Source organism: Cynocephalus volans, chromosome X (assembly GCF_027409185.1).
Source record: "Cynocephalus volans isolate mCynVol1 chromosome X, mCynVol1.pri, whole genome shotgun sequence".
Lineage (NCBI taxonomy): Eukaryota > Metazoa > Chordata > Mammalia > Dermoptera > Cynocephalidae > Cynocephalus > Cynocephalus volans.
In genome coordinates, this window is record NC_084478.1 from 71,474,949 (window position 1) to 71,502,839 (window position 27,891).

Here is a 27,891-nt window from a genome sequence, read left to right on the forward strand (position 1 = left end):
TCAAACAGGAATAAATATTAAAGGTGGGATTCAAATTCAAGCAGTTGAATGCTAAAACCCGTGCTCTTAACCTCTCCTGTATACTGCTTCTCCCAATAAGGCAACAACTGGGAAGTATCCATTATATATTTGTGTGAATTTGTGTATTCAAAAAATAGGTACACATTCAGATCGTTCAAAGTTCAAAAGGTACAAAGGAGTATAAAGTAAAAAAATTACTTTCCCTTTGGAGTCAGCCAATGTATTCAGGTATCTTTTATCTTTTATAAGATGATGTACTGATAAGTTAGCACAGTGACTAAGGGTAACAGGTGCTGGAGCCAGCATTCTGGGTTCATATCCTGGTTCACTTATCAGCTGTTCATGTAAACTTAGGAAAATTCCTTTCTGCACCTTAGCTTATTCAGCTGTATAATGAAGATAGTAGTAGTGTCTGCCTCATAGGGTCAATGTGAGGATTTAAATGAGTAATATATGTGAAGCTCTCCAAACAGTGCTTGACACAAAACAGCCACAATTTAAATGTTAGCTAGCCTCCCTATAATTATGATATAATCCTTCCCTTTTCTTTGTACACAACTCCCACACGGTTTGGCATTTTGCATTTTTTACTTAACTAAATATCTTGGTAATCATTCCATAGCTACATGTTATTACAATGATAGCTGCATAGCACTTCATTTCATAGCTGTATCAGAGTTTATTTAAACAGGCCACAGGTAATGAGCATTTAGGGAATGTCCACTCTTTCCTGTTATAAACAGCCCTGCAGTGTATCATCTTATACATACAACTGGCCCTTACAGAATGCAGGGATTGGGGACACCGACCCCCTATGCAGTCAAAACCCCACATATGGGGCCGGCCCATGGCTCACTCGGGAGAGTGTGGTGCTGATAACACCAAGGCCACAGGTTTGGATCCCGTATAGGGATGGCCGGTTGGCTCACTGGGTGAGTGTGGTGCCGACAACACCAAGTCAAGAGTTAAGATCCCCTTACCGGTCATCTTTAAAAAAAAACAACCCACATATGACTTTTGACTTCCCAAAAACTTAACTACTAATAGCCTACTGTTGACTGGAAGACTTACCAACAACATAAAGCCAATTAACACACACTTTGTATGTTCTATGTATTACATACTGTATTCTTACTGTAAAGTAAGCTAGAGAAAAGAAAATGTTATTAATAAAATCATAAGAGAAAATACATTTACAGTTCTGTACAGTATTTATTGAAAAAAATCCACATAGAAGTGGACCCTTGAGGGCTGGCCCGTGGCTCACTTGGGAGAGTGCGGTGCTGATAACACCAAGGCCACGGGTTCGGATCCTATATAGGGATGGCCGGTTTGCTCACTGGCTGAGCGTGGTGCTGACAACACCAAGCCAAGGGTTGAGATCCCCTTACCGGTCATCTTTAAAAAAAAAAAGATCCCCTTACCGGTCATCTTTATATTAAAAAAATAAAAAGTGGACCCTCCCAGTTCAAACCTGTCTTGTTCAAGGGTCAACTGTATGCTTTTAGCACATTTATGAGTCTATAAAATAAATTCTTAGAAGTATAAATGCTGAGCCAAACACTACTATATAAACTTATTTTGCTCGATTTTGCCAAATTGACCTCTACAGATGTTATACCAATGAAAGTTCCAGTTTTGAGCATTATCAAGCTTTTTGATACTCACCATCCTCAGAGATGAAAAAAGAGTATCTCAGTAGTTTTTATATGCATTTCTCTTAGTATGAGTGAGGCTGAGCATCTTAAGCCCCAGCTGTATTTTACCCATTGGATTTTGCAACATGGCAATTACCACTGACCTTGATGGGCCTAGTTTTAGTAGCATGAAGGAGGGATAGTTTAATTAAGGGAGAGCTGAGGAATAAATAGGACTTTAAGTGCAGAGTTGGAGTAGGCAAGAATTTGACCAAGAGAAAAGAATAGGGGAGATGGTTGGAAGGGGGAAGGAGAGGTTTTTAGGATGTGCTTTAAATGCGGACTTTTGAAAAGAAACCCTTAAGACCTGGAACTATGTTTAAACTGCAAGGACTCTGGGCACTGCCAGTTACTAGCTGGGTGTCCTTGTGCAAGTCACTTAACCTCTCTGGGGACTCATTTTCCTCATCTGTAAAAACGGGGCTAATAGTCCCTACCATGTAGGGCTGTTGTAAGGAGTAAATGAGTGAACATTTAACAAGCTAAGAAAGGGGCTAGGGAAAATGTTATACTCTAGGACCGAGCGGTCCTCCTCTCCCCAAACTTCTGTGTTTTCAGAGGGAATGACGTTCCTAGCGCGCTCTCCAGGTTCTAAGCTCCTGGGTGGAATGGCGGCCAGTGACACTTGGGCACGGCCCGATATGCGCAGGCGCGCGCGGCGGGCGAGGAGGGGGCGCGAGGGGCGGGGCTGCAGCCGCCCGGGCTGTTCCGACGATCGCGCACCGCCCCCGCCGCGCCCCGCGCCCGCCCTTGCTAGCAGGCGCCTCCCGCCCCCTGCATTGCTGATGCTGCTACTGGCAGACATGGACGTGGTGAATCAGGTACGCGCTCCAGCACCGCGGACAGAGCCCGCCGCTTCACGGCCGCCGGGCCGGGTCGCTTCGGCCAGTGACTCCGAGAGGTGGTGACCACTGGCAGCGGAGACCCGGTCCCCGGCTCTGGGGCTGGGGGTCTGCAGCAGGCGAGGGGAGAAAGGGGGAGGTGGAGAAAAGAAGGAGTGCGCTCTTTGCCGCAACGAGGGCCGTCCTCATTGCCGCAGCGGGGGCCACCAGAAGCCCGGGTCATTGCTGGCGGTCGGGAGGAGAGGAAGGGAGGCCTCGGAGCTGGGAGGAGGGCAAGGAGGGAGAGAAGGGAAGAATGGAAGGAAGACTGTGGGGGGGGGCTGCGGATGAGCTAGGAAATAGAGCGACAGAAGGCGTGGGGGCGGGGTGGGGGTAGGACTGGCACCCGCCCCTCCAAACAGAGATTGGACCCCTGTTGACGACCACCCCTTCCCCCAGAGCAGATCTAGGGGGACGATCTGGTTTTGCCTCTCCAAAACCCTCAGTCCCCTGTCTCCCAACACATATCCAGTGAAGCCATGTCCCAGCCCTCCCCCACCTTAATCAGTCCAGACCCTCTCCGCCATCTCACTCTTCTTCACCACCGCAGAACCTCACCCCTCCTTAACTAGTACCACCCCTCCCCATCCCCTTCATCTCAGACCCCCTAACACCACCATCTGATTCATCTTTACCGCTGTGGACCCCTCCTCCACCTTAGCCAACCCGACTCCAGCTGTTATGACTCACCTTCACCACTCAAGACCCCCTCCCCCACCCTAATGAACCCCGACTCCTTCCTCACTTTCTACCTGACCCCTTTTCCAATCTGGCTCACCTTTAGGTTTCAGACCTTCTCCCCTTCCCTAACCTAGTCCTGACCCCATCCCCATCCTCCTCACCCCTGACCTCCCATGCCATCTGACTCACCATCACACCAGACCTCCCCACCAGTCCTGAACCCCCCGGGGTCTTCTCTCAGAGACCCTGGTGCTCACACCTTCCCCAAGTGTCACTTTCTCTTTCTCACCCCCTACCCGAGGTCACATGCCCTATCCCTAGGGGTCATTGCTTGGTAGCCTTGTCCTTCACCTTCCTCTTCACCGCCAACAACCCTACCCCTCCCCACTGTTTCTCTCCTCAGCTGGTAGCTGGGGGTCAGTTCCGGGTGGTGAAGGAGCCCCTCGGCTTCGTGAAGGTGCTGCAATGGGTGAGTGTGGTCTGGGCCGTTGGGGGAGAGTGCACAGAGAGAGGAAGGTAGAGGGTTCCAGAAGAGCAGAGGGTCGGGGTAAGGGTGGGGGGCGAGGAATGGATGGAGGGGTGGAAGGGGGTGGGGAGGTTGAGTTCCAGGGTGAGGTCCCAGGGGTTTGGGGCCAGAGAATGGATGGGCTGTGACATCACATAGGGTTGAGGGTACCCCTGTTGTGAACTGGCATATTGTGAAGTGAGGAAGGGATGGGGGAGGTGGAGCCTGTAGCTGATTTCTGGGGGAGAGAGAGAGGTGCAAAACCAGAGAAAACCAGAGACAGTGAAGGAGACAGCGAGAATGAGAGACAGGGAATGATGGAGACAGAGATGGAATTATAGGGGGAAAAATACAGAGATGAGAAGAGATACAGAAATAAGAGAGAGAGGAGACACACAGAGACTAAGGAAAGAGAGACAGAAAGATGCACAGAGAACAGAAATGCAAAGAGAAATAGACACAGTGAGAGAGGCAGAAAAATGGGGTGGGGGAGAGAAAAAGACAGAGAGAGGAAAAAAGATACTCTGAAAAAAAAAGAGGAAAAGAGGAACAAACACACAGAGAAAGAGAGGCACGAGGGAGACAGAGAAAACCATACAGAGACCGAGTGAGAGACAGAACAGAGAGACAGAGACAAATAGAGGAAACAGAAAGACAGACATAGAGAGAGACATACACTCACATAGAGAGACAGAGAAAAAAGAGACAGAAAGGCCAGAGAGGCAGAGGCAGAGAATCAGAGACAAAGAGAGACAAAGAGATATCTGAGAAAGACAAAGACACATAGAGAAACAGAGACACCAAGAGAAACAGAGACACAGTGAGACACACAGAGAATGACAGAGAGAGACAGGAGGAGGGAGGTCAGAGAATGGAGAGGTAGAGACAGAGAGAGATACAGGGGGAGAGAGAGAAACAGGAAGACAGCCACACCCCTATAATCAGCTTGTCCTTGGTCCCCGATGAGCCCTGATTAGGGGGTGGGGGTAGGGATCGCTCCATCTGCTGCTGCCTGTGCTGGGCCCCTGATCTGTCCAGAGGAGGGCACCCCCTCCCTTGTGCACACAGGCTCACTGTGGCCATCCCCATGCCTGCTGCCCAAGGTCTTTGCCATCTTCGCCTTTGCCACATGCGGCAGCTACAACGGGGAGCTCCGGCTGAGCGTGGAGTGTGCCAACAAGACGGAGAGTGACCTCAGCATCGAGGTTGAGTTCGAATACCCCTTCAGGTGTGCCCCCACCCTGGGATCCCAACAGACCTGGGCGAGGCGGTGGGGGTGGGGGGTGGCCTGCCCAACCCCCCCAAGAGGCCACGCCCACTCGGATCACTGCCCATGCACTGAGCACCTGCCTTGTACCTGCCACTGCTCCGGACATCTAGCACTATGTGGTGAGGAAGACAGACATAGCCTGTCGCCCTCTGCTTCTGTTCTAGTGAAGGGGAGCAGTGAAGGACAAGCAATAACAAGACTCAAAAGTAAAAGACACACACACACATATATATACACCTTAATGCAGTAGGTGCTCAATTAATGTTAACCAATATTATTAATCACCATGCATTCATTCATTCCATCCACATTTTTCAAGAACCTATTGTATGCCAGTTACTGCTCGAAGTGCTGGAGACATAACAGAGACTAAAACAGACCAAGCTCTCTACCCTCATAGAGCCTACATTATAACAGATAAATTAATAAAGAGGGATAATTGCTGATTGAGAGAAATAAGGAGAGGATCCTCATGCTGGGTTTTATGATAGAGAATAATGAGGGGATGAAGCTTAGATATACGGAATGATTGAACTCAATTAAATAATTCTGACATTAATTGAGCTCACACTGTGTGCCAGGCACTGTGCTGGGTGCTAGGTTCACAAGGGCAAGCACAAGCTGGCATGGTTGCTACCCTAACAGAGACCCACAGAGACTCACAGACACAATTTCAGAAGAGGCTTCTGAGGCTCCTCCACTAACTTGGCCAAATCACATAACAGCTCTGGGCCTCAATTACCTCATCTGTAAAAGGGAATAATAATAATACCCACCTCACAGGACTGTGGTTAGTATTAAATGACTTAATACTTATAAAGTACTTAGCACAGTGCCTAGCAGACAATAATGTGCCATAAGTGTTTGTTAAATAAGTAAAATAAGTTTAAGGGATTTAGGAAAGAGGTCAGGGATTGAGTTCAAAACTGGGGGGGGGGGTTAGAACACTAAAGGTAAATGTAGGCTCAAGAGATCACCCAGTGGAGAGAGAGGAGTGAAAATAAAGGAAAGCCCAGCATAGGCCCTAAACAGTGATGGAAAGCAGAGGAGCTTCCAGGAAAGCGTGGCCTGATAGGAAGAGGGGCAACCAGGGAACCACCAGTTCACAGAAGCCAGGGGAAAGAGAGTTTGGGGAAGGAGGGGTAGTAGACAATGTGGGATACTGCTTAGACCTGGCCTTTGGGAATCCAAAAGACCATAAAAATCCCCTGGGGACCCCCTGCCCCTCCCTTGGGTCCTGAAGATCTGCCCTTTACCCACAAGTCTCCCAGAAAAAAAGTCTTTGCCCTGGGTCCTCCTGACCAATCCCTTCTACTGCCCTGATACCCCCCAAGGACCCTTCATTCCCCTTTGGACACCCCCTCTCCCAACCCAGCCCACTAGAAACACAGAAACTCAAACCCAGATTCAACTTCTTGCTCTACCACTTATCAGCTTTACAGCCTTAAGCAAGTAACTTAACATTGCTATCCCTTGTTCATCTGTAAAACGGTTATGATAGTGCCTGCTTTAGAGAATTGCTGGGAGGAGGTGTCATTAAATGAGACAGTTATGTAAAGTGCTTAGTAGCTGATCAATAAGTTTAGGCCCCGGGCTGGCCATGGCTCACTCGGGAGAGTGTGGTGCTGATAACACCAAAGCCACGGGTTCCGGTCGGATCCCTATATAGGGATGGCCATTTAGCTCACTTGGGAGAGTGTGGTGCTGACAACACCAAGTCAAGGGTTAAGATCACCTTACCAGTCATCTTAAAAAAAAAAAAAAAGTGGGGCCAGCCGTGGCTCATTCGGGAGAGTGCGGTGCTGATAACACGAAGGCCCCGGGTTTGGATCCCATATAGGGATGGCCGGTTCGCTCACTGGCTGAGCATGGTGCTGACAACACCAAGTCAAGGGTTAAGATCCCCTTACCGGTCATCTTAAAAAAAAAAAAAAAAAAAAGTGTAGGCCCCTTTCCTCAGGACTTTTGCTACACAAAAGCACCAGCACCATTTGCTCAGTCTAAGGATCCTATCCCCCAATCTGAGGCCAGAGCTCTGGGACCTCACTCCAATCCTTCTCCCTACACATGTTTTCTCCCTACAACCTCCTCCTCCATCACACCACAGGAAAGGCTGTAGTCTCAGGACGCCTTCCCAATCTGCCTGTCTTCCCTCACATACATCCTGTTCCAAGATCCCTTCTACCCTCTTTTCTGCCTGTCTTATCTTATTTTGTAGTTGCTGGGCTCTCCGTGCATACATTTTTTTCTCTCAGGGACCTGAAATGGGTTGGGGAGAAGAATCAAAATGATGTAGGGGGAAAACAGGGTTCAGATCCCAACTCAGCCATTCCCTCACCAGCTGTGTGACTTTACGCAAGTTAATGCACTTCTCTGAGCCCGTTTCCACCTTTGTGTATTTCATTCAATAAACATTTCTTGAGAACCTACTATATGCCAGCACTGTTCCAGGCCCTGGGGACACAGCAATGAACAAAACAGAGGAAAAAGCCCTGCCCTCTTATAGTTACAACAAAACTCAAGATGAAAAAGTACAAGACATGGTATTTCAGACGGGGATCACTGCTACTGAGAAAAATGGAGCAAGGAAGGCGGCTAAGGAGTGCTAGGAGGGAATGGTTCAATTTAATTTTAAATAGCAAAATCAGGGAAGGCCTGATTTCCACTGTTATCACTGAGAAGGTAACAGCTGAACAAAGATTGAAGGAGATGAGGGAGCAGGATATGAAGCTGTCTAGAGGAAGAGCATTCCTGGCAGAGGGAACAGTCAGTGCAAAAATCCCGGGGTGAGAGGATGCTTGGCAAGTTCTAGGAATAACCAAGAGGCCAGAGTACCTGGGTTGGAGTGAAGGATAAATAACACCTATCTCACCAGGATGCTTTGAGTAATCAATGACGTGAGACTGGTACATAGTAGGTGCTCTGTGAATGGTTATTTCCTCCTCTTCCTGGGACCTTGTCAGAATCTGGGGACCCATGACTGAGCGGGAAGGTAGTGAGGGAGTTCTTAGGGGATAGGCCACACCTGCTTACCTCTCTTTGCAGGCTGCACCAAGTGTACTTTGATGCACCAAACTGCCGAGGGGGCACCACCAAGGTCTTCCTAGTGGGGGACTACTCCTCATCGGCCGAATTCTTTGTCACTGTGGCCGTGTTTGCATTCCTCTACTCCATGGGGGCTCTGGCCACCTACATCTTCCTGCAGAACAAGTACCGAGAGAACAACAAAGGGCCCATGATGGTGAGTCCCCACAGCTGCTTGCATGCAAGGACCGTAGGGACACAGAGCTTCAGGGACACAGCCATGCTCACAGGCCACACCAAATCCTAGACAGGCCCCCATGCAAGCAGCCACCATAACAGCCACACATGTTGTTGCTGCTGCTGCTGCTATGAGTCCACATCGGACATCAGGGACACAGAGTCATAGAGTCACAGGGACATACTCACAGCCCACACAGAATCCCAGACAGGCCCACACCTGTGAACCTGCCAACTTTCACACAACCACGCAGTCTACATCAAAGGAAAGAGCACACAGAGGTTCTCTGTGACAGTCATGCATGTCATCACACCACATAGACATACTGATTCCTACACAGCTGTACTCACACACCGTCATCCCAAACACAAAATGACATAAATTCCCACATGCAGACAAAAGTGGAAAGACACATTACTTTCCACAGATTCGGAAACCATCTGACAGAGTTCCCTCCCCCCAACACCCACATATCACAATCACACTCCCACACCCTCTGTGTCATGTACACACACACAAGCCCAAGCTGGGAGGGCCACCTTCAGGTGAAAGTGTTGTGGGCTTCAGAGATGAAGAGGCAGGGGAGAGACAGGCCTCTTCTGGGGGGCCTCCCCCAAAGTCTGTGATCTGAGGAGGCCCCAGGGCCCATGGTGAAGCAGCCCACTCAGTCTTCCTCACTTCTGCCTGCCCTAGGACTTTCTGGCCACGGCAGTGTTTGCCTTCATGTGGCTAGTTAGCTCATCAGCATGGGCCAAGGGGCTGTCAGACGTGAAGATGGCCACGGATCCAGAAAACATTATCAAGCAGATGCCTATCTGCAGCCAGACAGAAATCACATGCAAGGAACTGAGGGATCCTGTGACCTCAGGGCTCAACACCTCAGTGGTAAGTCCTGGGAAGTAGATGGGCCAGCTGGAGGAGGGAGGATGGGAACTTATAGTCTGGCATGGGGAGGGGTGGAGAAAAACAATGAGAGGAGAATCAGGCGAGATCAAAGGGGGCTCCCTGGGGGACACATGCCAACAACATTCAACAGAGCATTGAAGAATAAGAAAGCAATTGTAACCACTGTGACACCACGTCCCCAAGGGGGGAAAGTGAGATCTTCTGTCCAGATTAGGTTTGGGATACCTTGATCCCAGACCCAGCCTTGATCCCATGATCCAGTCATGTAGAATCTCAGGCAAATCAGTACTCTCTTGGGACCTCAGTTTCCTCATGTGCAAAATGAAAGAATAACTTGAAATGTTTCCCCACCTGGATGCCCCCTACTGAAGAGTCAAATCCCTGCTCTGCCACTTGCAAGCTCTGTGACCTGAAACTAGTTACGCAGCCTCTCAAGGCTCAGTTTGAGTACGTAAATTGAAGATTAATAATAGGTCCTGCTCCAAAGTTGAGTATTTAATGAACTAATAACATGCTTAGTGCTTAGAAAAGGACCTGGCACCAGGTAAGTCTTATACAAGCGTGTTACACATACTAAGATTCCAACTCTTCTTTCTGCTCACTCGCTGGCTGTGAGACTTTGGGCAACTTAACCTCTTTAGGACTCAGTTTCCTCAACTGTAAAATGGAGATATTATTTCCTGTCCAAAAATTGAATTTTAAGTAAACAAATAACATAAAGTGCTTAGAATAGGGTGTGGCATATAGTAAAAGGCATATAAAATGTTTTATGTTTTAAAAATATTTTATTTTCTATATACTTATATTTTATTTTTAATTAGTTTAGGTACACAAGGACATATATTTATATTTTAATACAAAAGTATATATTTATACATGTGCATTTATACATATATTTGTATTTATACATATGTGTATATATGCATCTGTTAATGGTATATCTGTATTTAATACAAACGTATGCTTACATTTTACTATAAATGTTACAAATTTAAATTTACTGTATTTTACACAGGTACAAACGTGTATAGGTAATATGTACATGTGCAAATATATAAATACTCATATATGTAATACTGATAGATCTCAACATCCCTGGGAATCTGAATTCTAATACGCGCTCCCCCTGCCCTGCACACAGTTCACGTACTGGGACTCAGAGGGTTCGGGTTTCAGAAACCACCACCCTCTGGGAGCCCACGGATCCATGCTCTATGTACCCATTCCTAAGCGCGCGGCCTCGATGTCCCCCAGGGCCGCGAAGGCAATGGGGCGGGGGACGACAACTGGGCCTTGTCTCTCTGCAGGTGTTCGGCTTCCTGAACCTGGTGCTCTGGATCGGCAACCTGTGGTTCGTGTTCAAGGAGACAGGCTGGGCCGCCCCGTTCCTGCGTGCGCCTCCCGGCGCCCCTGAGAAGCAACCCGCACCCGGGGACGCCTATGGCGATGCGGGCTACGGGCAGGGCCCCGGCGGGTACGGGCCCCAAGACTCCTACGGGCCCCAGGGCGGCTACCAGCCCGACTACGGGCAGCCCGCCGGCGGCGGTGGCGGTGGCTACGGGCCTCAGGGCGACTATGGGCAGCAAGGCTACGGCCCTCAGGGTGCGCCCACCTCCTTCTCCAATCAGATGTAGTCTGGTGAGTGACGGGCGGGCGGTGCGGCCAAAGAGGGTACATGAAAAGAGACGGGCGGGTCAGTGAACCAATAAGACTCGTTCGGGGGACTCGTTTGCCAGGCAAGTAAGGGCCTAAGTTTGAAGGAGCCAATAGAGAGGCAGAGCTGCATGCTCGAGCGGAAAAACTAACCAATGAGTGGAGAGTAGGCGAGTGTACTTGAAGATGGGCAGAATGAAGAGCCAATAGGAGGGAGGTAGAAGTGCAGCTCTGAGGGAAGGAGGGGAGAAAGAAGTGGACAGAGCAACCAATGAAAGGAGGGAATCGCAGGGGAACCTGTGCAGCGGAGTGCAGGAGCCACGGAAGGGAAAAGGAGGTGGGTCTTAGAGGTGATTAACAAGCCAATGGGTGATAAGGCCAATAGATGATGAAGTTAAACGAGCGTGAGTCTTGAAGGTCAGACAAACTCGCCAATCCGGGAGGAGGTGATGGATCTGCCACCTGTTCCAACCCTCGAGGTGAGGGAGGTGGTGTGGAATTCAAAGGAGGAAAAGGGGCGGGGTGGTGGCCTTGAAAAGCTTTCAGGCCTTCTTGCTGGGCCCTGGAAGAGAAATGAGATTACCCTCAGATATGAAGGAGGAAGGAGGGGAGAAAAGGCAGGGGGATAGCGTGAGGGGGGAGGCGAGGAAGTGGCGACACGTGGGTGGAGGCAGTTTCTGGCGCTGGATTAGCCAGGATGGAAAGGGCAGGGAGTCTGTTAAGCATCCCACATCTAATTCATCAAAAATCCTGTTGGCTCTACCTTCAGAATATATCCATAATCTTCCCACTTCTCACTGTCATCTCCCCCAGACCTCTTCACAGTCTCCACCGCCGTTCCCATTCTGTTCTACTCACAGCATCCCAATGGATTCTGTTAAATCCTAAATTAGGCCACGGCCCTCCTGCGCTCAGAACTCTGCCATGGCTCCCATTTCACTCAGATGAAAAGCGGAAGTCTTCCCTGTGGTCACAAGGCCCTACACATTGAGCCACCCCTTCTCTGGCCTCACCTCCTATCACTCCCCCAGCCCCGTTTCAGCCACACTGGCCGCCTCAGTGTGCCAAGCACAATCCGGCTTCAGAGCCTTTGTACTTGCTTTTCCCCTGGAGTTTCACACCCACGCACACTGACAACTATACCTGGCCAGCTCCTTTTCATCCTTTTGGTCACTTATTCAGTCACCTACCTTGTTTTCTGTCTCATAGTACCATGTGCTTTTCTTTATTAATTTATGTGGTTATTGACTGTCTCTTCCACTAGACTAGGGAATGTGACCATGACTTATTCATGCTCAACACACATCACTTAGAGCACTCAATGTTAAGAAACAGTTTGGTGAGTAAATAATGGAAACAACATAGCATGAGACATTTTACTCTTCTCAAAATTGTCCCATGGCTTACACTTCATCCAGAGTCAAAGCTGAAGTGCTCACAGCCTTGTCCACAAGGCCCGTTACCTACCCTCTGACATCACCGCCTACCACTCTCCACCTTGCTCACTCCACTTTTTGATTTTTTCCATTTCACTTATTATCACCTTATGTTATACTAGATAATTCACGTATGCATCATGTTAATTGTGTGAAGTCTGTCTTCCCCTGCTACAATGTACTTTTTTTTTTTTTGGTTGGGAGAATCTGGTACCTAACCTAGTGGGAGCAAGGTCAGGAATACCTCCCAGTAGGAGGAGCTGGGATGAAGTTGACTTCAGAACTATGAGTGAAGGAAGAAGGAAAAACAGACACGCCAGGCAGAGGGTAAAGCCAGGGGGAAGGCATAGCATCCCAACCCCTCCCTGAGGGCGCCTGGGTCTGGACCCTCTCTCCTTTCTGTGTCTTTTGTCTCTACAGGTCAGTGCAGCCCGGGAGGACCCCATGGGTGGGCAAGAGCTCAGAGAAAGCCTGCCCTCCCTTCCCACCCCTACACCCTAGGTCTCCACCCCTCAAGCCAGGAGACCCTAACTGTCTTTGCTGTTTATATATATATATATATATATATAATATATAAATATCTATTTATCTGTCTGAGCCCCACCCTCACTCAACTCCCTTCATGCACTAGGGGCCCAGTCTTGAGTGGGCCCCTCTCTTACTCCTACCCCTTCTCCTGCATCCCTGTTCCGCGGCCCTGTCCCCTGAGGTTAGGGGGCTCTGAAAGGGGGGCAGGGAAGGGACAGACCTCTGCTGAGTGGGGAGGGTGGGCGTGACTTCAGACTCTCTCCCCTGTTTCCCCCCCTTCTTTCAACTCTGGCCTTGGTTCCTCCAGAATGCCTGAACAGAGACCATTAGGGAAAATTCAACCCAAGGATGGGAGAAAGGCAAAGATTGGGGGGGTGGGAAGGCAGTTAGAAAGGACAGCTTAGGATCCAAGGTGGTCTTGGAGGGGAGCTCCGGAGTGGAGGGGCCAGCAGTGGGTTGGGTTCTAGACTTACTGGAGCTGGAGTCTAAAGGAGAGGGCTGACCTAGGCTGAAGGCGTGGATCTGGAAGGGGCGGGGCTTGGAGTAGGACAGGGTTTCATGGAAGGGATGTGACTTGGGACGTGGGGACAGGGTTTGAAAGAATGCTGAGGGTGTGGTTCTAGAAGGAATGGGACCTGAACCAGGCAGTGGGTGAGGCTCCAGAGTGGGCGGGTCTTGGAAGGGGCCAGAGCCTGTGGAAGGGGTGTGGCTTGGAATATTCAGGAGACTGAACTTGATTCTAAAGGGGATAGATCTTGAGCAAGGCAAGAAGTGGGATTCAGGAAGGGGCCGAGCTTGGGGTGAAGTCCTGGCCAGGGTTCCAGACGGGGCGGGTCTTAGAGTGGGGCGTAAGGGTGGTTTCAGAAGGGGCAACCCCCCCTCACTATGACAGTGAAGAAAATGTTCTAAAGAGGACAGGTTTGGGAAGTAGGTGTTGGAGGATTTGATTAGGAGCTGCAGGATGTATTTTGTTAGGCGTGGGGGTGGGAATGACCCTGGCCAAAACGGGACTGAAGTGGCCTAGAAAGAGCTGAGTGATATGGCTTGGAGGATGAGGGGTGAGATCCAGGGAGAAGCATCCCCCACACCCTTGCCCACCCCCGTGATGAGACAGCTAGGTAATCAGAGGACAGAGCCAACCTGTCTGTGGGGCTGGCCCACCCCTCTTTCCCCCTTCCCCTGCCCCTTCCCTCAACACTCCCACCCATCCTGGAGTGGTTGGAGGCCCGGTCTGGAGCCCCTATCCTGCACCCTCTGCTGTGTCTGTGATGTCGGTAGTGCCTGTGATCGTGTGTTGCCATTTTGTCTGGCTGTGGCCCCTTTCCCTCCCCTCCAGACCCCCACCCTTTCCTGTGCCCTTCGGTATTGTTCGAAGACCCCCTCCCCAAGGAAGAACAAATATGACTAATTCTCCTCCCCCAAATAAACTCCTCAACCATCTAGTCCACCCGGCTCTGATTTCTCGGTATGTCTTTTATTTGACGGGGGGACGTGGGGAGAGATGAGAGAGAAGGCGAGAGGGAACCCCGCCCCCGACCTGCTGAACGCCGTTCAAGGTGCCGCACCATTTTAGGCCCCTCCCACAGAGTCGGAACTAGCCGCCTCCTCTGTGAAGCCTGTCCTGCCATCATTCGAAGTCACGCTCTGAGTATCTCTTCGCTGTCTCACTACTGGCCACCAAATGCCCAGTTCTTTCTAGGGTTTGGTTCTAATTCTGGTCCCTTAACCAAGCCCTTCCCAGCCTTTGTGGAGCCTCCTCCCCAAATCCCCAAGGGGTCGGAATAGGACCCCCATACTTAACAAGGAGACTTCACCCTGCCCAACCCCCTCCGTATTCTTCAGACCCTTCTGTCTCCTTTTCCTTGCCTCCGCCCCAGCTGGAGAACCGGGAGAACGGTTAGGCAGCAAGGCCAGGAGGTGGGGCGCCAGAGTGACTCCTTAGTTAATTAATTTATTCATTCCCTTTTTACCCATCCCCGGCTCTTCCCTGGGGCAAGGACGGCGGGAAGTGACAGGGATGTGAGTAATGGAAGTGGGGGGAGGACCCCGGCGCCCGCGATGAAAGGCTCGACCGACCGCCGCCGCCTGCATGCCTAATTAAGACCCCGGGCCGGGTGCCTGAGTTCTGACTGCACGCGTGGGACCCCTCCTCCCAGCCCCGAGGCGAATCGGAGACTGAGCGCAAAGGAGAGCCTCCCAGCTCCGGAACTGAGCTTAATGGAAGGGGACATCTAACTGGAGAGGGAAAAATGGGGGCAGGGGAGGGAAGGCTTTAAGATCTACTTTTCAGGATTTAAGGGGCTCAACAGTTGGGCCTTTAAGGATGGGAGGGAGCGAGAAAGAGGGCCTCCTCTTGGGGACCATTCTTGCAACATTCGTCCGAGGAAAACAGACCCAAGCAACCTCACCTGTGGGGAGGAGGCCAAGAAGTGGCTTTAACCTCTCCCCAAATGAGCATCCAAGATAATCGACACGAACGGTCAATACAGGCACCCTAGCGCGCCACCCCTTCCAACCAGATTGCCACCTCCAAGTTCCCCTTCATCCACTACAGAGCCCTGAAGCCCTAGAATGTCCCGTGAGAAACCACGTGGCACATTTGGGTTCCGGTGGCCGTGCTTTCTGATACCCGGCTCCGGCCCGGGGTGGGAGGGCAGGGGCTCTCCCGAACGGCGCCCTAGGCTGCGTGCAGCTCACCTCAAGGCAGGGGGCGCCTTGGCTGCCGAGTGACTACAGGCCCGGGGGCGGGCGCTGCGGGGCGCGCTCCTCCCACGCCGGTGTCAGGTTTACGGAACAGAGCTCCCAGGCCGGACGCGCGGTGGCCTGACGCCGGCAAGGATTCCATTCGCCTGACCCGGCCCGGCTTGACCCTGCCCGGGCGCGCCATGTTCGCGCGCGGGTCGCGGAGGCGCCGCTCTGGGCGTGTGGTGAGCGGGACTCAGGGTAGCAATGGGGGTCGGGGGTAAACTGAGGCCCAGGCGAGAGGGCAGGGGATAGGGATAACGAGGAGGCGTCCCACAAAGGGCCTGGGAATTCCAGTCGCCAGCGTTCCCAGACCCAGGGGTTGGGGCTGCTGGAGGCGTGTGGATGAAGAAACATGTAGATCTGTTGGCCCATATCACCTCTCCGCACACCTTTATCAGCACCCCGGGGACCTGGTGCGCGCTCATCTCCTGTGGGGAGGGGATTCTGAGGGCCAAAAGATTGTGTCTTGGGGTCTTGGGTTGAGCAGAGACCTCCTGAGTTTCTGAGGGAAGGGACACCCTACGTTGGGGGAAGGTGGACTGAGGGATGGGAGCCTATACTCCTGGGATGCCGGACGCTGAGGATGGAGGGTCTGGGAATTGGGGAAACAGGGCTTCCAGGCTTCCACTTGAGCCACGGAATTTTTGACTTCTTAGACAGGAGGGTCTCTCTCTTCCTTTGGAGGGGGCTTCTGATGGGGGAAAATGGAGGCTGAGTTTCGTGGTCCAGAGGAGTAACTGGCCCTGGGATATGAGCGATAAAGAAAGGCCAAGGTTTCTTGGAGTGGAGTTTTCTCAATGGAGCAGGGGCCTCCTGAGATCCTGGGGGAGGGTCCCTAGTTCTTTGGGCATGAGGAGGTGAAGCTCAGGGTTTGGGGTAGGGGCTCCTGAGCTTCTGAAGGGAAGAGCAGGGTTTATGTGGGGACCCCAGAGAAAGATGGGTTCTCAGTCTCCTACCGTGTGGAATTGGAGTGCTGCTGGCCTCGTGTGTGGAGGAGGGACAAGGATGAGGCCTGGAAGGAGATGCCCAGATTAGGGACTATGTGTTCTGGTGGGGAGAGTACTCGGAATTCTGGGGGAGGTGTTTGAAGCCTCTAGTGATAAGAGGCTGGTGGGAGGTGTCCGAGGCTGGGGTCTGAGGCCGGCCTGGGGAGGGGAATTCCCTGAAAAGGGGGCATACAGGGAGGTGGCCTCAGCTGCCCTGCCTCTGCCTCAGTTGTGTCCCCCTCCCCCATGCTCCGGGCGCTGTCCCAGCCTGCCCAGCGTTGCCCTGGTGGGACAGGCCCCAGCGTGCAGTTGCAGGCCTTGGAGTGGAGGGGCGGGCGTTAACTTCTCCCTCCCTGCTCCCGCGCCTCGCCCGGCCCTGCATCTGCCCCTACCCCACTACAGCCTCCGGAGGCAGAGGACCCAGACCGGGGCCAGCCCTGCAACTCCTGCAGGGAGCAGTGCCCCGGCTTTCTGCTGCACGGCTGGAGGTAAGTGACTCCCCAAGGACCTCACCTTTGTCAGATCCCCACTCTCAAAGGACCCCCCCACACCTCCCCGCTGGCTTAGGCCAAGCCCCTAGGCTTGGGCTCCGCCCACAGATGGGAGCTCAATTGAGAGCCTCACTCTCAGATTCGGAGCCCCGCCCCTGACTCATTCCCAAGAGTCTCTTCCCAGGACAGCTCCACCGACTACACAGCCTCAACCCCAGAAGAAACCTCCCCAAGCCTCTGAGTCCCATTCCTAGAGAGATCCTTGGTCCTGGGTGCTGTGCATTGCCCACTGACCTCCAGCCCATCCCCACTCTTAGGCTCAGAACTCGTCTCCCAGACCCAGTGTCCTGTCCTGTTACTGGAGGCCTGCACCCTAAAAGTCTCATACAGACACAGCCGCAGACTTAGGCCCTATCCACAGGCTCAGAGCTCTCCTGCCCACAAGTTCAGAGCCTCATCACAGGCCAGAGCCCCGCCTCTAGGGAAAGTTCCCCCACAAAGTCCAGAGCCTCTCCTGAGGGGGAAACCCCTAGATTTATAACTCCAATCTCAGTCTTGGAGTCCCGCCCCTACTCAGGCCCGCTGCCCGGGAGAGTCTGACCCAAGTCCCAGAGCTGAAAGGTTAGGGGGTGTCCTTGGGATCCCACAGCCCCATCCCTTCACATCCTGCTCACAACCATTTCACAGCCATGCCCTCGGACCCTGTCGTACAGCCCTGCCCTCAGCTGGAAGCCGAGCCCCTCCCAGCCAGCACCGCACTACCCATGACCTGTCTGTTCACAGGCTCACAGCCAGACCTTGGCTCATAGCCCCACCTCCTGTCAGCCCCGCCCCTAGGCCCAGAATCCCTTCCCGCTCAGAGCCCTTTGGTAGTGAAAATCTGCATGTCCCTGTCCCTCAGTTGGATTTAGGCTGCCCAGGGGTCTGGGTGGGCAACCCCTTAGTAATTGACCTCCATCCCGGCCCCCTCAGAAAGATCTGCCAGCACTGCAAATGCCCGCGGGAGGAGCACGCAGTGCACTCGGTGCCTGTGGACCTGGAACGCATCATGTGTCGGCTAATCTCAGACTTCCAGCGCCACTCCATCTCCGATGACGACTCGGGCTGTGCATCAGAGGAATATGCCTGGGTGCCCCCGGGCCTTAAGCCTGAGCAGGTGACCAGAGACTGGGCACCCATTCTTGCTCCCAGTGGGTACACACACACATACACGCACGCTCGGGTAGGACCCTATTTCTGGGGCAACACTAAAGTGTGTGGTCAGACTTTGAGTGTCCTTCTGACTCCTCTGTAATCGAGAGTGGTCAGCCCCCCACACCTCACAAGGAACCCTGAGTGATCACCAGGTAGTTTCTTGGCCCTGTTCACCCCACTCCTATTCCATCCTTTACCTCAGGCTTTATCCCAGCACTTCATTCACCATGTGGTTGATCAGTGATTCATCATTCATCGGTGATTAGTTCATTCGGCAAATAGTGAGCACCTACTGATGTCAGACACTCTTCCAGGCACTGAGGACACAGCAATAAACAAAACACAAAATATCTTCCCACATGGAGGTTAGATTCCCAAAAGAAGCAACTGTCAGTAAACAAATCTGTAAATAAATATATGTCAGATGGTGTAAGGACCTTGCAGTAAAAAAGCAGGGAAGGAGGGTGGGGAAGGAGAGAGACAGAAAGAGATTCTAGGATTGTAAATAGGGTGTCCAGGTAAGCCTCTATGAGAATTTAATGTTCTAGGTGCCCTGAAGGAAGTGAAGAAGTGGGCCTTGCAGATATCTGAGGTTAAAGCAATACAGGCAAAGGGAATAGGTAATGCCAAGGCCCTGAGGCAGGAGTGCACTTGACATGTGTGAAGAGGCCAGTGCAGCTGGAGCAGAGAGTGAGGGGGACAGTGTTGGGAGGTGAGGTCACAGAGGTGGCAGGGACCACGGAGAGGACCTTTGACTTTGACTCTGAATGAGGGGGAAGCCACAAGAAGGTTGTGAGCAGAAGAACGACATGATTTGTCTTATGATTTAACAGGTCCCTCTGGCTGCTGAGTGTAGAACAGCCTGTAGGAGTGAGGTTGAAGCAGGGGACCAGTGAGGACGAGGCCACTGCAATAGTCCAGGTGACTGATGGTGCTGCTGCCAGTGGAAGTAGTGAGAAGTGGCCAGATTCTGGGCATATTTTTAAAGTAGAACTGAGAAGATTTGCTTGTGGGGGCGAGAGAGAGAGGAGTAAAAGATGACCCCAAGGATGGGCAGGTTAACTGGTATGGGAAAGGCCAAGGCAGGGGCGGTTTGAGAGGTAAGAGCCTAAGTTTTGGCCATGTGGAGTTTGAGATGCCTGTTGCACATCTAAGTGGCCACATTGCCTGGAACTTAAGGAAGAGGTCACAGGGCTGGAGATATGTATTTGCAACACATTAGCCAATAAATGATATTTACAGTCATGAGGTCGGATGCAGTTCTCAAGGGAGTGAATGTAGACAGAAGCAAGAGAACCAAAGACTGAGCCCTAGGACCCTCCCACATTTAGGGGTCAGCTAGTTGGGGAGGAACCAAAAGAGGGACATAGAAGGAACAGCCAATAAGGTAGGAGGAAAACCAGGACCATATGGTATTCTGGAAACCAAGTAAAGAAGGCGTTTCCAGGAAGAGGGAGTGATCAGCTGGATCCAGTCCTACTGATGGGTCAAGTCCAATGAGGACTGAGACCTGAACAATGATTTTAACAATGCAGACATCATCGATGACCTTGATCGCTTTGGAGGCAGGTAGGTGCTGAAGCCTGACTGGAGTAGAGTCAAGAGAGAATGGGAAGAGAGAAAGTGGAGTGTGCACGGGTGCTCACAACTCTTTTGAGGAATTTTGCTGTAAAGGGAAGGAGAAAAGTGGAGTGTCAGCCAGAGGGGGAAGTGGGGTCAAGACATGAGGGAATTCTCAGCGTGTTTGGGAGCTGAGGGAAATGATCCAGACCTTAAGAAGGAGAGGTGGTGGAGTAGTCAGGAGAAGTTCCCTTCTGATGACTTTAATTTTCTCAAGGAAGTAGGGACCCACCATCTCACTGCATCCCAACTCACCCCTAATCTCATTTGTTTTCTCCCACCCCCCATGTCCTCCCAGGTATACCAGTTTTTCAGCTGCCTTCCAGAGGACAAGGTCCCCTATGTCAACAGTCCTGGAGAGAAATACAGGATCAAGCAGCTGCTGCATCAGCTACCCCCACACGACAGTGAGGTGAGAGAGAGAAGACAGGAAGGGCCTATCAGGCATGGGGCACAGCCTGGGCAAATGCAGAGCAGCTGGAAAGAAAGGGGCAGGGGCAGAGGAGGAAAGGTGAGCTGATCTGAGGTGAGGGGTCTGGACAGGCAGAGGCCATCAGGGGCCATTCCTTGGCAAAACCACAGCTGGGCCTTGAAAGAAGTAAGGGGTAGATATTTCAAGCAGGAGGCACCATCTCTACAAAGGCTTAGAAGTCAAATTTCTTTTGTTTTAAAAAAGATGACCGGTAAGGGGACCTTAACCCTTGACTTGGTGTTGTCAGCACCACGCTCTCCCAAGTGAGCTAACCGGCCGTCCCTATATAGAGATCTGAACCCGTGGCCTTGGTGTTATCAGCACCACGATCTCCCAAGTGAGCCATAGGCCGGCCATTAGAAGTGAAGTTTTTGAGCATAGATAAAGTCTGGAAGTGGGGCAGGGGCAGGGGCAGGTATCAGGGGAGGAGCCCGGAAGACCCCTACCTCCCCCAGGCACAGTACTGCACGGCACTGGAGGAAGAGGAGAAGAAAGAGCTCAGAGCCTTCAGCCAGCAGCGAAAGCGGGAGAATCTGGGGCGTGGCACCGTGCGCATCTTCCCAGTGACCATCACTGGGGCCATCTGTGAGGAGGTGAGGACCTCTTCCAGGGAACAGTGACTTTGCTCCAAGCCCTGGGGTGTAGGGCTCATCTCTCAGGCTACTTAATATCAATGGACTTTCTCTAGGGTCCCCTCTGGTGGACAAGGTCTGTTCCTCACATCTCAGTGTTAGGCAGGGACTGTCACTAAGGACCCCCGATGGACGGGGTGTGTCTCTAGAGGCCCCTGGTGGATGGGACTGTTCCTCAGATCCCACCGTTGGGAGCAGTTTGTCTCTAAGGAAGCTCTAGTGTACCTTCTCTATGGTTTCCTCCTCTTTATGCAATGGACTTGGAGCGCAGGCTGTCTCTCTGGTCCTCTTGTGGTCGGGACTTGTCCTTAAGAACTGGCTCACAGTGGCAGGGCCTGTCCCCCGAGCGTGGTGGGTGGAATTTGTCTCCAAAGCCCTCCCTGGTGGGTGGGGCCTGTCCTTAGATCCTCCTGGTTTTTTGGTTTTGCTTTGTTTTTGGCGGCTGGCCCGGGATCCAAACCCTTGAACTTGGTGTTATAACACCGTGTTATAACCAACTGAGCTAACTGGACAGCCCAGATCCTACTGTTAATTGAGGTCTGTTGCTAAGGTCCCAGTGAGTGGAGACTATCTCTATGGTTCCCCCACTGGGGCTGGCTTGTCTCTATGTCTTCCTCACCCCACTATGGGGGAGTCTTGCCTGCAAGGCCACCCACAACAGGTAGGGCCTATCTCTATGGTTTCTCCTATGAGTGGAGTCAGTCTCTAAGCCCCCTCCCCACCATCGGGTATAGTCAGAGCCTGTCTTAAAGTTACCCCGTGGGTGTGGCAAGTCACAAAGGTTCACCATGAAGAAGGCCCAAGTGTGACATGCCTTGGCTGACCCCATCCATCTTACTATCTTGGCAATGGTGACGGTGTCTGTCTGGCACTTGGCAGTGTGGGAAGCAGATCGGAGGTGGGGACATTGCAGTGTTTGCCAGCCGCGCAGGCCTGGGCACCTGCTGGCACCCACAGTGCTTCGTGTGTACCACATGCCGGGAACTGCTCGTTGACCTCATCTACTTCTATCATGCTGGCAAGGTCTACTGTGGGCGCCATCATGCTGAATGCCTGCGCCCGCGCTGCCAAGCCTGTGATGAGGTTTGTGGCTCCCTGCCCAGGGGTGGGACTGGAGGGTGGGCAGGGCTGGGAGCAGGCCCTTCTGATAGCTGTTTATGGCCTGTGCCCTCCAGATCATCTTCTCCCCTGAGTGCACAGAGGCTGAGGGCCGGCACTGGCACATGGGCCACTTCTGCTGCTTCGAATGTGAAGCTTCACTGGCAGGGCAACGCTACGTGATGCGTCAGAGCCGCCCCCACTGCTGTGCCTGCTACGAGGCCCGCCATGCGGAGTACTGTGATGGCTGTGGGGAGCACATCGGTGGGTGAACATGATGGGACTGGACAGCAGGATGGATAGACATTTGGGCTGCAGCCCCACCCTACCAGGATTCCCCCTGTCCGCCAGTCCCTATCCCCCATTATACCCTATAATTTAAGTAGAGTTCCAGCACCATAGGCCTGTACCCTTCCCTGCAAGTCCCACACCCAGCATCCCCAGCTATGCTGTACTTTCCAAACCTCACCTATACAACACTAGGCCACCACTACGCATCTAGACCCACCTCCAGAGTTCCCTCTAATTCCCAGCCCCCAGGGCTACCCTCGAAGCCTAGCCTCCACTACCTTAAGCTATGCCCTATTCTCTCCAACTGCTCCATCAGTCTAGGTTCCCTTCTACCTTCTAGCTATATCCTACCCTCTAAGACCCACTCTTTTCCCATCAAGGCCACACCCTACCTTCTAAGCTCTGCCCCCACCACCCAGACCTCTTCTTCATGTTCAGCCTTCCACTCTCTTTCCACCTGAAGCCATCCCTTAATGTCTAAGCCTGGCCCACATCTTAGTCCAGTGCCCACCCGCACTCCGGAAGGGGGAACCCTGGAAAAGAAAGGGGCCGGGGAAGGGAAGCATTTGCTAGCCAGTTTCCAGAAGAGGAGGAGGATGAGGAACTATGGGGTGAGGACCAAACCTCGAGTTTCCTGCTTTCTCCAGAGAAGGGCCCCATTCCGGAGGGGGAAGGAAGGCATCTCGGGGTACACTGCATCTGATTCCCCACCTCTTCCTGAGAAGTGCCCCATTCAGGTGGGGTGGGGGTATGTCTGGGGCTTCTGCCTCAGTTTTCCTCCTTATGTCGGTTCCTGCAGGTCTGGACCAGGGCCAGATGGCTTACGAGGGCCAGCATTGGCATGCCTCAGACCACTGCTTCTGCTGTAGTCGCTGCGGGCGTGCCCTGCTGGGCCGCCCGTTCCTGCCACGCCGTGGCCTAATCTTCTGCTCGCGAGCCTGCAGCCTTGGGTCTGAACCCACTGCTCCGGGGCCTGGCCGTCGCAGCTGCAGCGCGGGCATGGTCACCGCACCGCTCGCAGCCTCTACGGCCTCTTTCTCTGCTGCCGAGGGGACGTCCGAGACCGCCATCAAGGGCACCTGCGCCAAGTCAGCGCCTGGTGAGCGAACCCTTGAGCCATGCCCAGCCACAGCCCCGCCACCCGCTCAACTCTGGTCCTTCCCCTTGACTCGCCGAGGCCCTCCACCTGAAGCATCCCTGGCCCCGCCTGCAGCTCAGCCCAACCTCCTTCCCCACACCATTCGAGGCCTGGTCTCCAGCCCAAACTACACCCCCCTCGTGAACCCTGGTTCCGCCCTGCTTCTGTACAGGGCCCGTCCCTACCTCGACTTGTCCCTGCTTGAGTCCAAGTTCCTCCACCTTTCCTGTCTTTGCACTCAGGCCCCGCCCTCATTCTATCACAAACTAAATCTACTCCAGCCTGCATCACGCCCCTTCCATCCGAGGCCACGCCCCACACACCAATCCTGTCTTGCTCCTTCTGCGTTCTTACTTCCAACCGTCTCTCCACCCAGAGCCTGCTCCAGACCTCATACTTCCCGGACTCCCCATCTCCCTGCCAGTCCGCGACCCCTGCTCCCACTTCCCCAGTCTTGGTGGGGGAAAGGAGAAGGCTTTTCCACAGGCCTCCCCACAGGAACGGGCATGTGGGTGGGGACTGGAGGGGGTAGATACAGGGGAGTCGCTTCATCTCTCCCTTTCCAGCTGCAGGCCCCGAGGAACCCTCCCGCTTTCTGAGAGGAGCCCCCCATCGCCACTCCATGCCCGAGCTGGGGATCCGCAGCGCCCCTGAGCCACCCCCGGAGTCCCCCGGCCAGCCGGACCTGCGGCCCGACGATAGTGCCTTCGGTCGCCAGAGCACCCCACGCGTCAGTTTCCGCGACCCTCTCGTGTCTGAGGGAGGTCCGCGGCGGACCCTGAGTGCCCCCCCAGCCCAACGCCGAAGGCCACGCAGTCCCCCACCCAGGGCCCCCAGCCGTCGCCGCCGCCGCTACCACCATCACCATCACCACCGCCACTCCAGCAGACGTCGTCAATGTGACTTGGGATCAGGGTCGGACTCAGGATCATGCTCCAGCTCGCCCTCCAGCCCCAGTTCCGAGTCTTCAGAGGATGACGGCTTATTCCTAGGGGAACGCATCCCGTTGCCCCCGCACATGTGCAGGCCCATGCCTGCTCAGGACACTGCAACTGAGACCTTCAACTCCCCGTCCCCACCGTTCCCTGGGAACTCTCGCCCAGGACTACCTCGCCAGGCCCGAGACAAGAACTGCATTGTGGCTTGAAGGCAGGCAGTCCTGGAGGAGGCTCAGATCTCCAGTACTGTAGATGATGATCCTCCTCCCCAACCTAAGTCATGAGTCCCCTTCCTTCCTCCCTCCTTCATCTGTTTGTATTTTTGAAGTAATTTAATATTTGTTGTAAAACAGGCCTGGCTTCTTTGCCTCCTTGCTCCAGCTGTGCCCCCCACCCCCTCATTTCCCCTTCCCCCTCATTTCCCCCTCCTGATGCCTGGGATTTATCCACATTTGATCAAAGGTTCACTTTATTCATTATCACACTTTAACAATCTGTTTATTATTATTTATTTATCCCTCCATAGAACCACCCCACACCGAGGAGGTTGTTTGGAGTGGGTCCCAACCTGGGGCCTGAAGTCTAGGGTACCCTCCTCCCTCATTTTGTGGCTTAGATGGGGGCGTGGTCCAGGCAGAACTGGTGTCTCCTTTTGGATACTGCAGAAGGAAGGGGGACCTAGATACACCCATAAAGGTGGCCATGCCCAGGAGGGTTGATTGGCAGGCTGGAAGACAAAATTCTCCCAATAAAGGCACTTTTACCTCAATAGGGGGCTGGGAATTGGTTGGCTGGGAGTGTTGTTCTGGGGGCGAGGAGGAGTTACTTCGATGGAGGACTTATTTGCAGGCTGCAGAATGAAGGGAATTTGCCTATGCTGGGCCATCTGCAGGGTCTGCAGGTGAGGAAGAAAAAGAAAGCATTGGCTGGATCCACATGCCCATTTTACAGACAAGAATACTGAGGCTTATAGTACTTATTGGTACAAAAACCATAAGCACAAATAAGGGACAGAGTTGGCATTCATACCTTTGGGGATCCCTTTCCCTTTCTCCTCTGCCCTCTCAGCACCCCTGGCCCCCCCGCCACATACACACTTACCAGTGGGGGCTGCTGTATGTCTTTGCTGCCGAAGGGGGAAGGTGACATAGGCATCATAACCAAAGAGGCACGTAGCAATTAGGCCCAGTACCTGGGGGGCGGGATGAGAATGAGGGGGGTGGATCAGGTGGTCAGCCTACTCAGCTTCTTACCTCCTTGTATCCACCACCTCCAGTGACTGCCCCATGCAGGATGGCGACTCAAGCCCCAGGTTGGGAAAGCAGGGAGCCACAGGGAAAGGCCTGGAAACTGGATTCTACCCCACCCTCCCTCCTAGTACCCCTCAACACAGGGCAGCCACACCATGGCCCCACACATAGAGGGAACCATCCCCATTACATTTGAGACAAAGTTCTGGCAGATGGTAGCCTAGTGTGTTGATGAAGGGGCAACCTGTTTGTACTTCCCACAAAGGTCCCTGTGTCGAACAAGGGATGGCCCTTTACAACAAATGAACTTGAGAGGCAAACCCAGGGCCCGGGCCAGTCACTCCTACAAGCCTTGAGGGCAAGTGTGGCCTGCTGTGGGTCACACACTTTCCGCCAGAAGTAGAGGCAGAAATGGCCTCTGGATCCTCAAACCCTTCTCTCTGTGCTTTGGAGCTGCCGCCACGGCCTTTACCCCTGCAACGATTTTGGAGTGTTTTCCTCTCTCAGCAAGGACAATTATGGAGGTGATCAGGTAGAGGATCGCCGCTATGAGGGTTCGGAAGAAATCCTGTGAGATGTAGGGAGAAGAGGGAGGTGAGCGTCCAGAGCTCCCGGGCAATCTCACCTGCTCAGGCCCCTCCCCAGCCTCGCCATTGTTGGCCCCTTTCTCACACTCCAGGGCCAGCTGATGAATGGTATCTTGGTGTGCAGGTCACACATGTAGATGACAAAGAAGATAGCAGCAAGGATCATCTCAACCACCGACAGGGAGGAATACCCTGGTGTTGAGGCACTGAAGCAGATCAGAATCACCAGGCACAATATCTGGAGGGGTGACATAGAAAAGGGGTCTTGATCAGCTCCCATGGCTGAGGGAATTGGTTTAAATTGGGGGCCTCAAACTCAGATGCCTACCAGGACTAGGAAAATGACACACAATGATAGCTTAACACTTTTTGTGTGCTCACCGTGTTGTAAACATTGTTTTAAGAGCTTTACAAGTATTAATTCACTTAATCATCACAGCAACCTAATCAGCTGGGTACCATTTTTAGCATCTTGATTTTAAATATGAGAAAAGTGAGATACAGACAGGTTAAGTGGCTTGCCCAGGGTCACCCAACAAGCAAGGAGTAGAGTTGGGTTGCCTCAGTTTCCCTCCTTTTCCTTTCTAGCATATGGGCGGTCTGAGAGGAGTGGCTCTGCCAGGTGTTTTGTGAGCACCGCTGGCGCCACCTTCGTGGCCTTGAGGGGGTGGGACGTGCGGTTACCCCAGCAACCCCTCTGGGAAGCAGTGAGAGTTACACCTGAGGGGCCGGGCTCCGTTAAAGGCGCCGCACCCCTTTTACAAGTGACTCGAAGGCGGCGCCCACTTTGAGAGGGGTGGGAAAACGAGGCTCCCAAGCGGCCCGAAGAGCTAAGGACCTCCCGCCAGGCCCCAGAAGGGCGAGCAAGAACTGGCGAAGAGCGGAGCGCTCTACACCGCGGCACCAGCGCGCGGAGCCCCACCCCAACAGGCTCCGCCCCTGGGCGCGCTGCCAGCCCGCCTGCCAGTGCCGAGGCCGCGCCACGCCCTGCCACGGGAAGCCCACACTTCCCAGTCCCCCGGGACCCCTTCGATGCGTCCACTGATGAGTCCACGCGGGCTGCCCCCACGAAGTCCCCCCTCAACATGCATTATAGGCTCCTCGCCTCACTCCCTGGGGGTCACCAGCTCTTGACCACCTTCCCCAAACTCCACCTACTGGCCCTGCGCGCCTGGTTTCGGGCCTCCGCCACGAATTCCCCCACCTGCGCCCCACTGCCCAGCGCCCCGGCCACGTGCCTGCCTCACTCTGGACTGTCCAGTTCCGCGTGGTCCAGCCACCACACCCGCCTTTGCCCACCCGCCTGCCCTGGACGCTCACAATCTCAGCAAACAGGAGAATTCCCTTTCGGGTGCGCGAGAAGCTGGTGCAGGCTGCCCAGCAGCCGGGGGCCGAGAGGCGCTCGGAATCATCCATGGCGTGGGCAGGAGTCCCTGGGGGCGCGAAGGGTCTGCTCGCTCGCTCGTGGGTTCAAGGACGCTGCACACCCAGCCGTCTTGCCCGCCGACTGGCCGGGAAGGGGGGCCCCGGGGCGAAGGAGGCAGTGAATCACCGCGCTGAGCAGAAGCGGGCGGGGCCGGAGGGGGCTGGGCCAGGTGGCTGCCGCCCC

General features: G+C 53.4%; 3 protein-coding genes across 4 annotated transcripts; 2 read left to right on the top strand and 1 right to left on the bottom strand.

Annotated features, from left to right (window-relative positions):
• Positions 1-2,503: 2,503 nt before the first annotated feature.
• Positions 2,504-12,910, top strand: SYP (synaptophysin). Its single transcript, XM_063084048.1, has 7 exons — positions 2,504-2,539; positions 3,684-3,749; positions 4,889-5,013; positions 8,101-8,296; positions 9,011-9,202; positions 10,531-10,861; positions 12,733-12,910. The coding sequence occupies exons 1-6, from the start codon at positions 2,504-2,506 to the stop codon at positions 10,855-10,857; spliced, it is 942 nt and encodes a 313-aa protein (XP_062940118.1). The 3' UTR covers positions 10,858-10,861; positions 12,733-12,910.
• A 2,773-nt stretch (positions 12,911-15,683) lies between these two features.
• PRICKLE3 (prickle planar cell polarity protein 3) lies at positions 15,684-24,897 on the top strand. 2 transcript variants are annotated; one of them, XM_063083838.1, is made up of 9 exons: positions 15,684-15,767; positions 16,974-17,059; positions 18,035-18,218; positions 20,175-20,288; positions 20,804-20,941; positions 21,860-22,063; positions 22,156-22,342; positions 23,169-23,468; positions 24,080-24,897. In XM_063083838.1, exons 1-9 carry the CDS (start codon positions 15,726-15,728, stop codon positions 24,652-24,654), a joined length of 1,830 nt encoding a protein of 609 aa, XP_062939908.1. In that variant the 5' UTR covers positions 15,684-15,725; the 3' UTR covers positions 24,655-24,897. The 2 variants fall into 2 exon arrangements, with proteins under 2 accessions (XP_062939908.1, XP_062939907.1); XM_063083837.1 differs by having other exon boundaries at positions 24,074-24,896.
• A 41-nt stretch (positions 24,898-24,938) lies between these two features.
• On the bottom strand, positions 24,939-27,830 carry PLP2 (proteolipid protein 2). Its single transcript, XM_063083840.1, has 5 exons — positions 27,603-27,830; positions 26,368-26,520; positions 26,168-26,263; positions 25,547-25,637; positions 24,939-25,340 (listed from the first exon to the last, which is right to left on the bottom strand). Exons 1-5 carry the CDS (start codon positions 27,696-27,698, stop codon positions 25,318-25,320), a joined length of 459 nt encoding a protein of 152 aa, XP_062939910.1. The 5' UTR covers positions 27,699-27,830; the 3' UTR covers positions 24,939-25,317.
• Between the last annotated feature and the right edge of the window lie 61 nt (positions 27,831-27,891).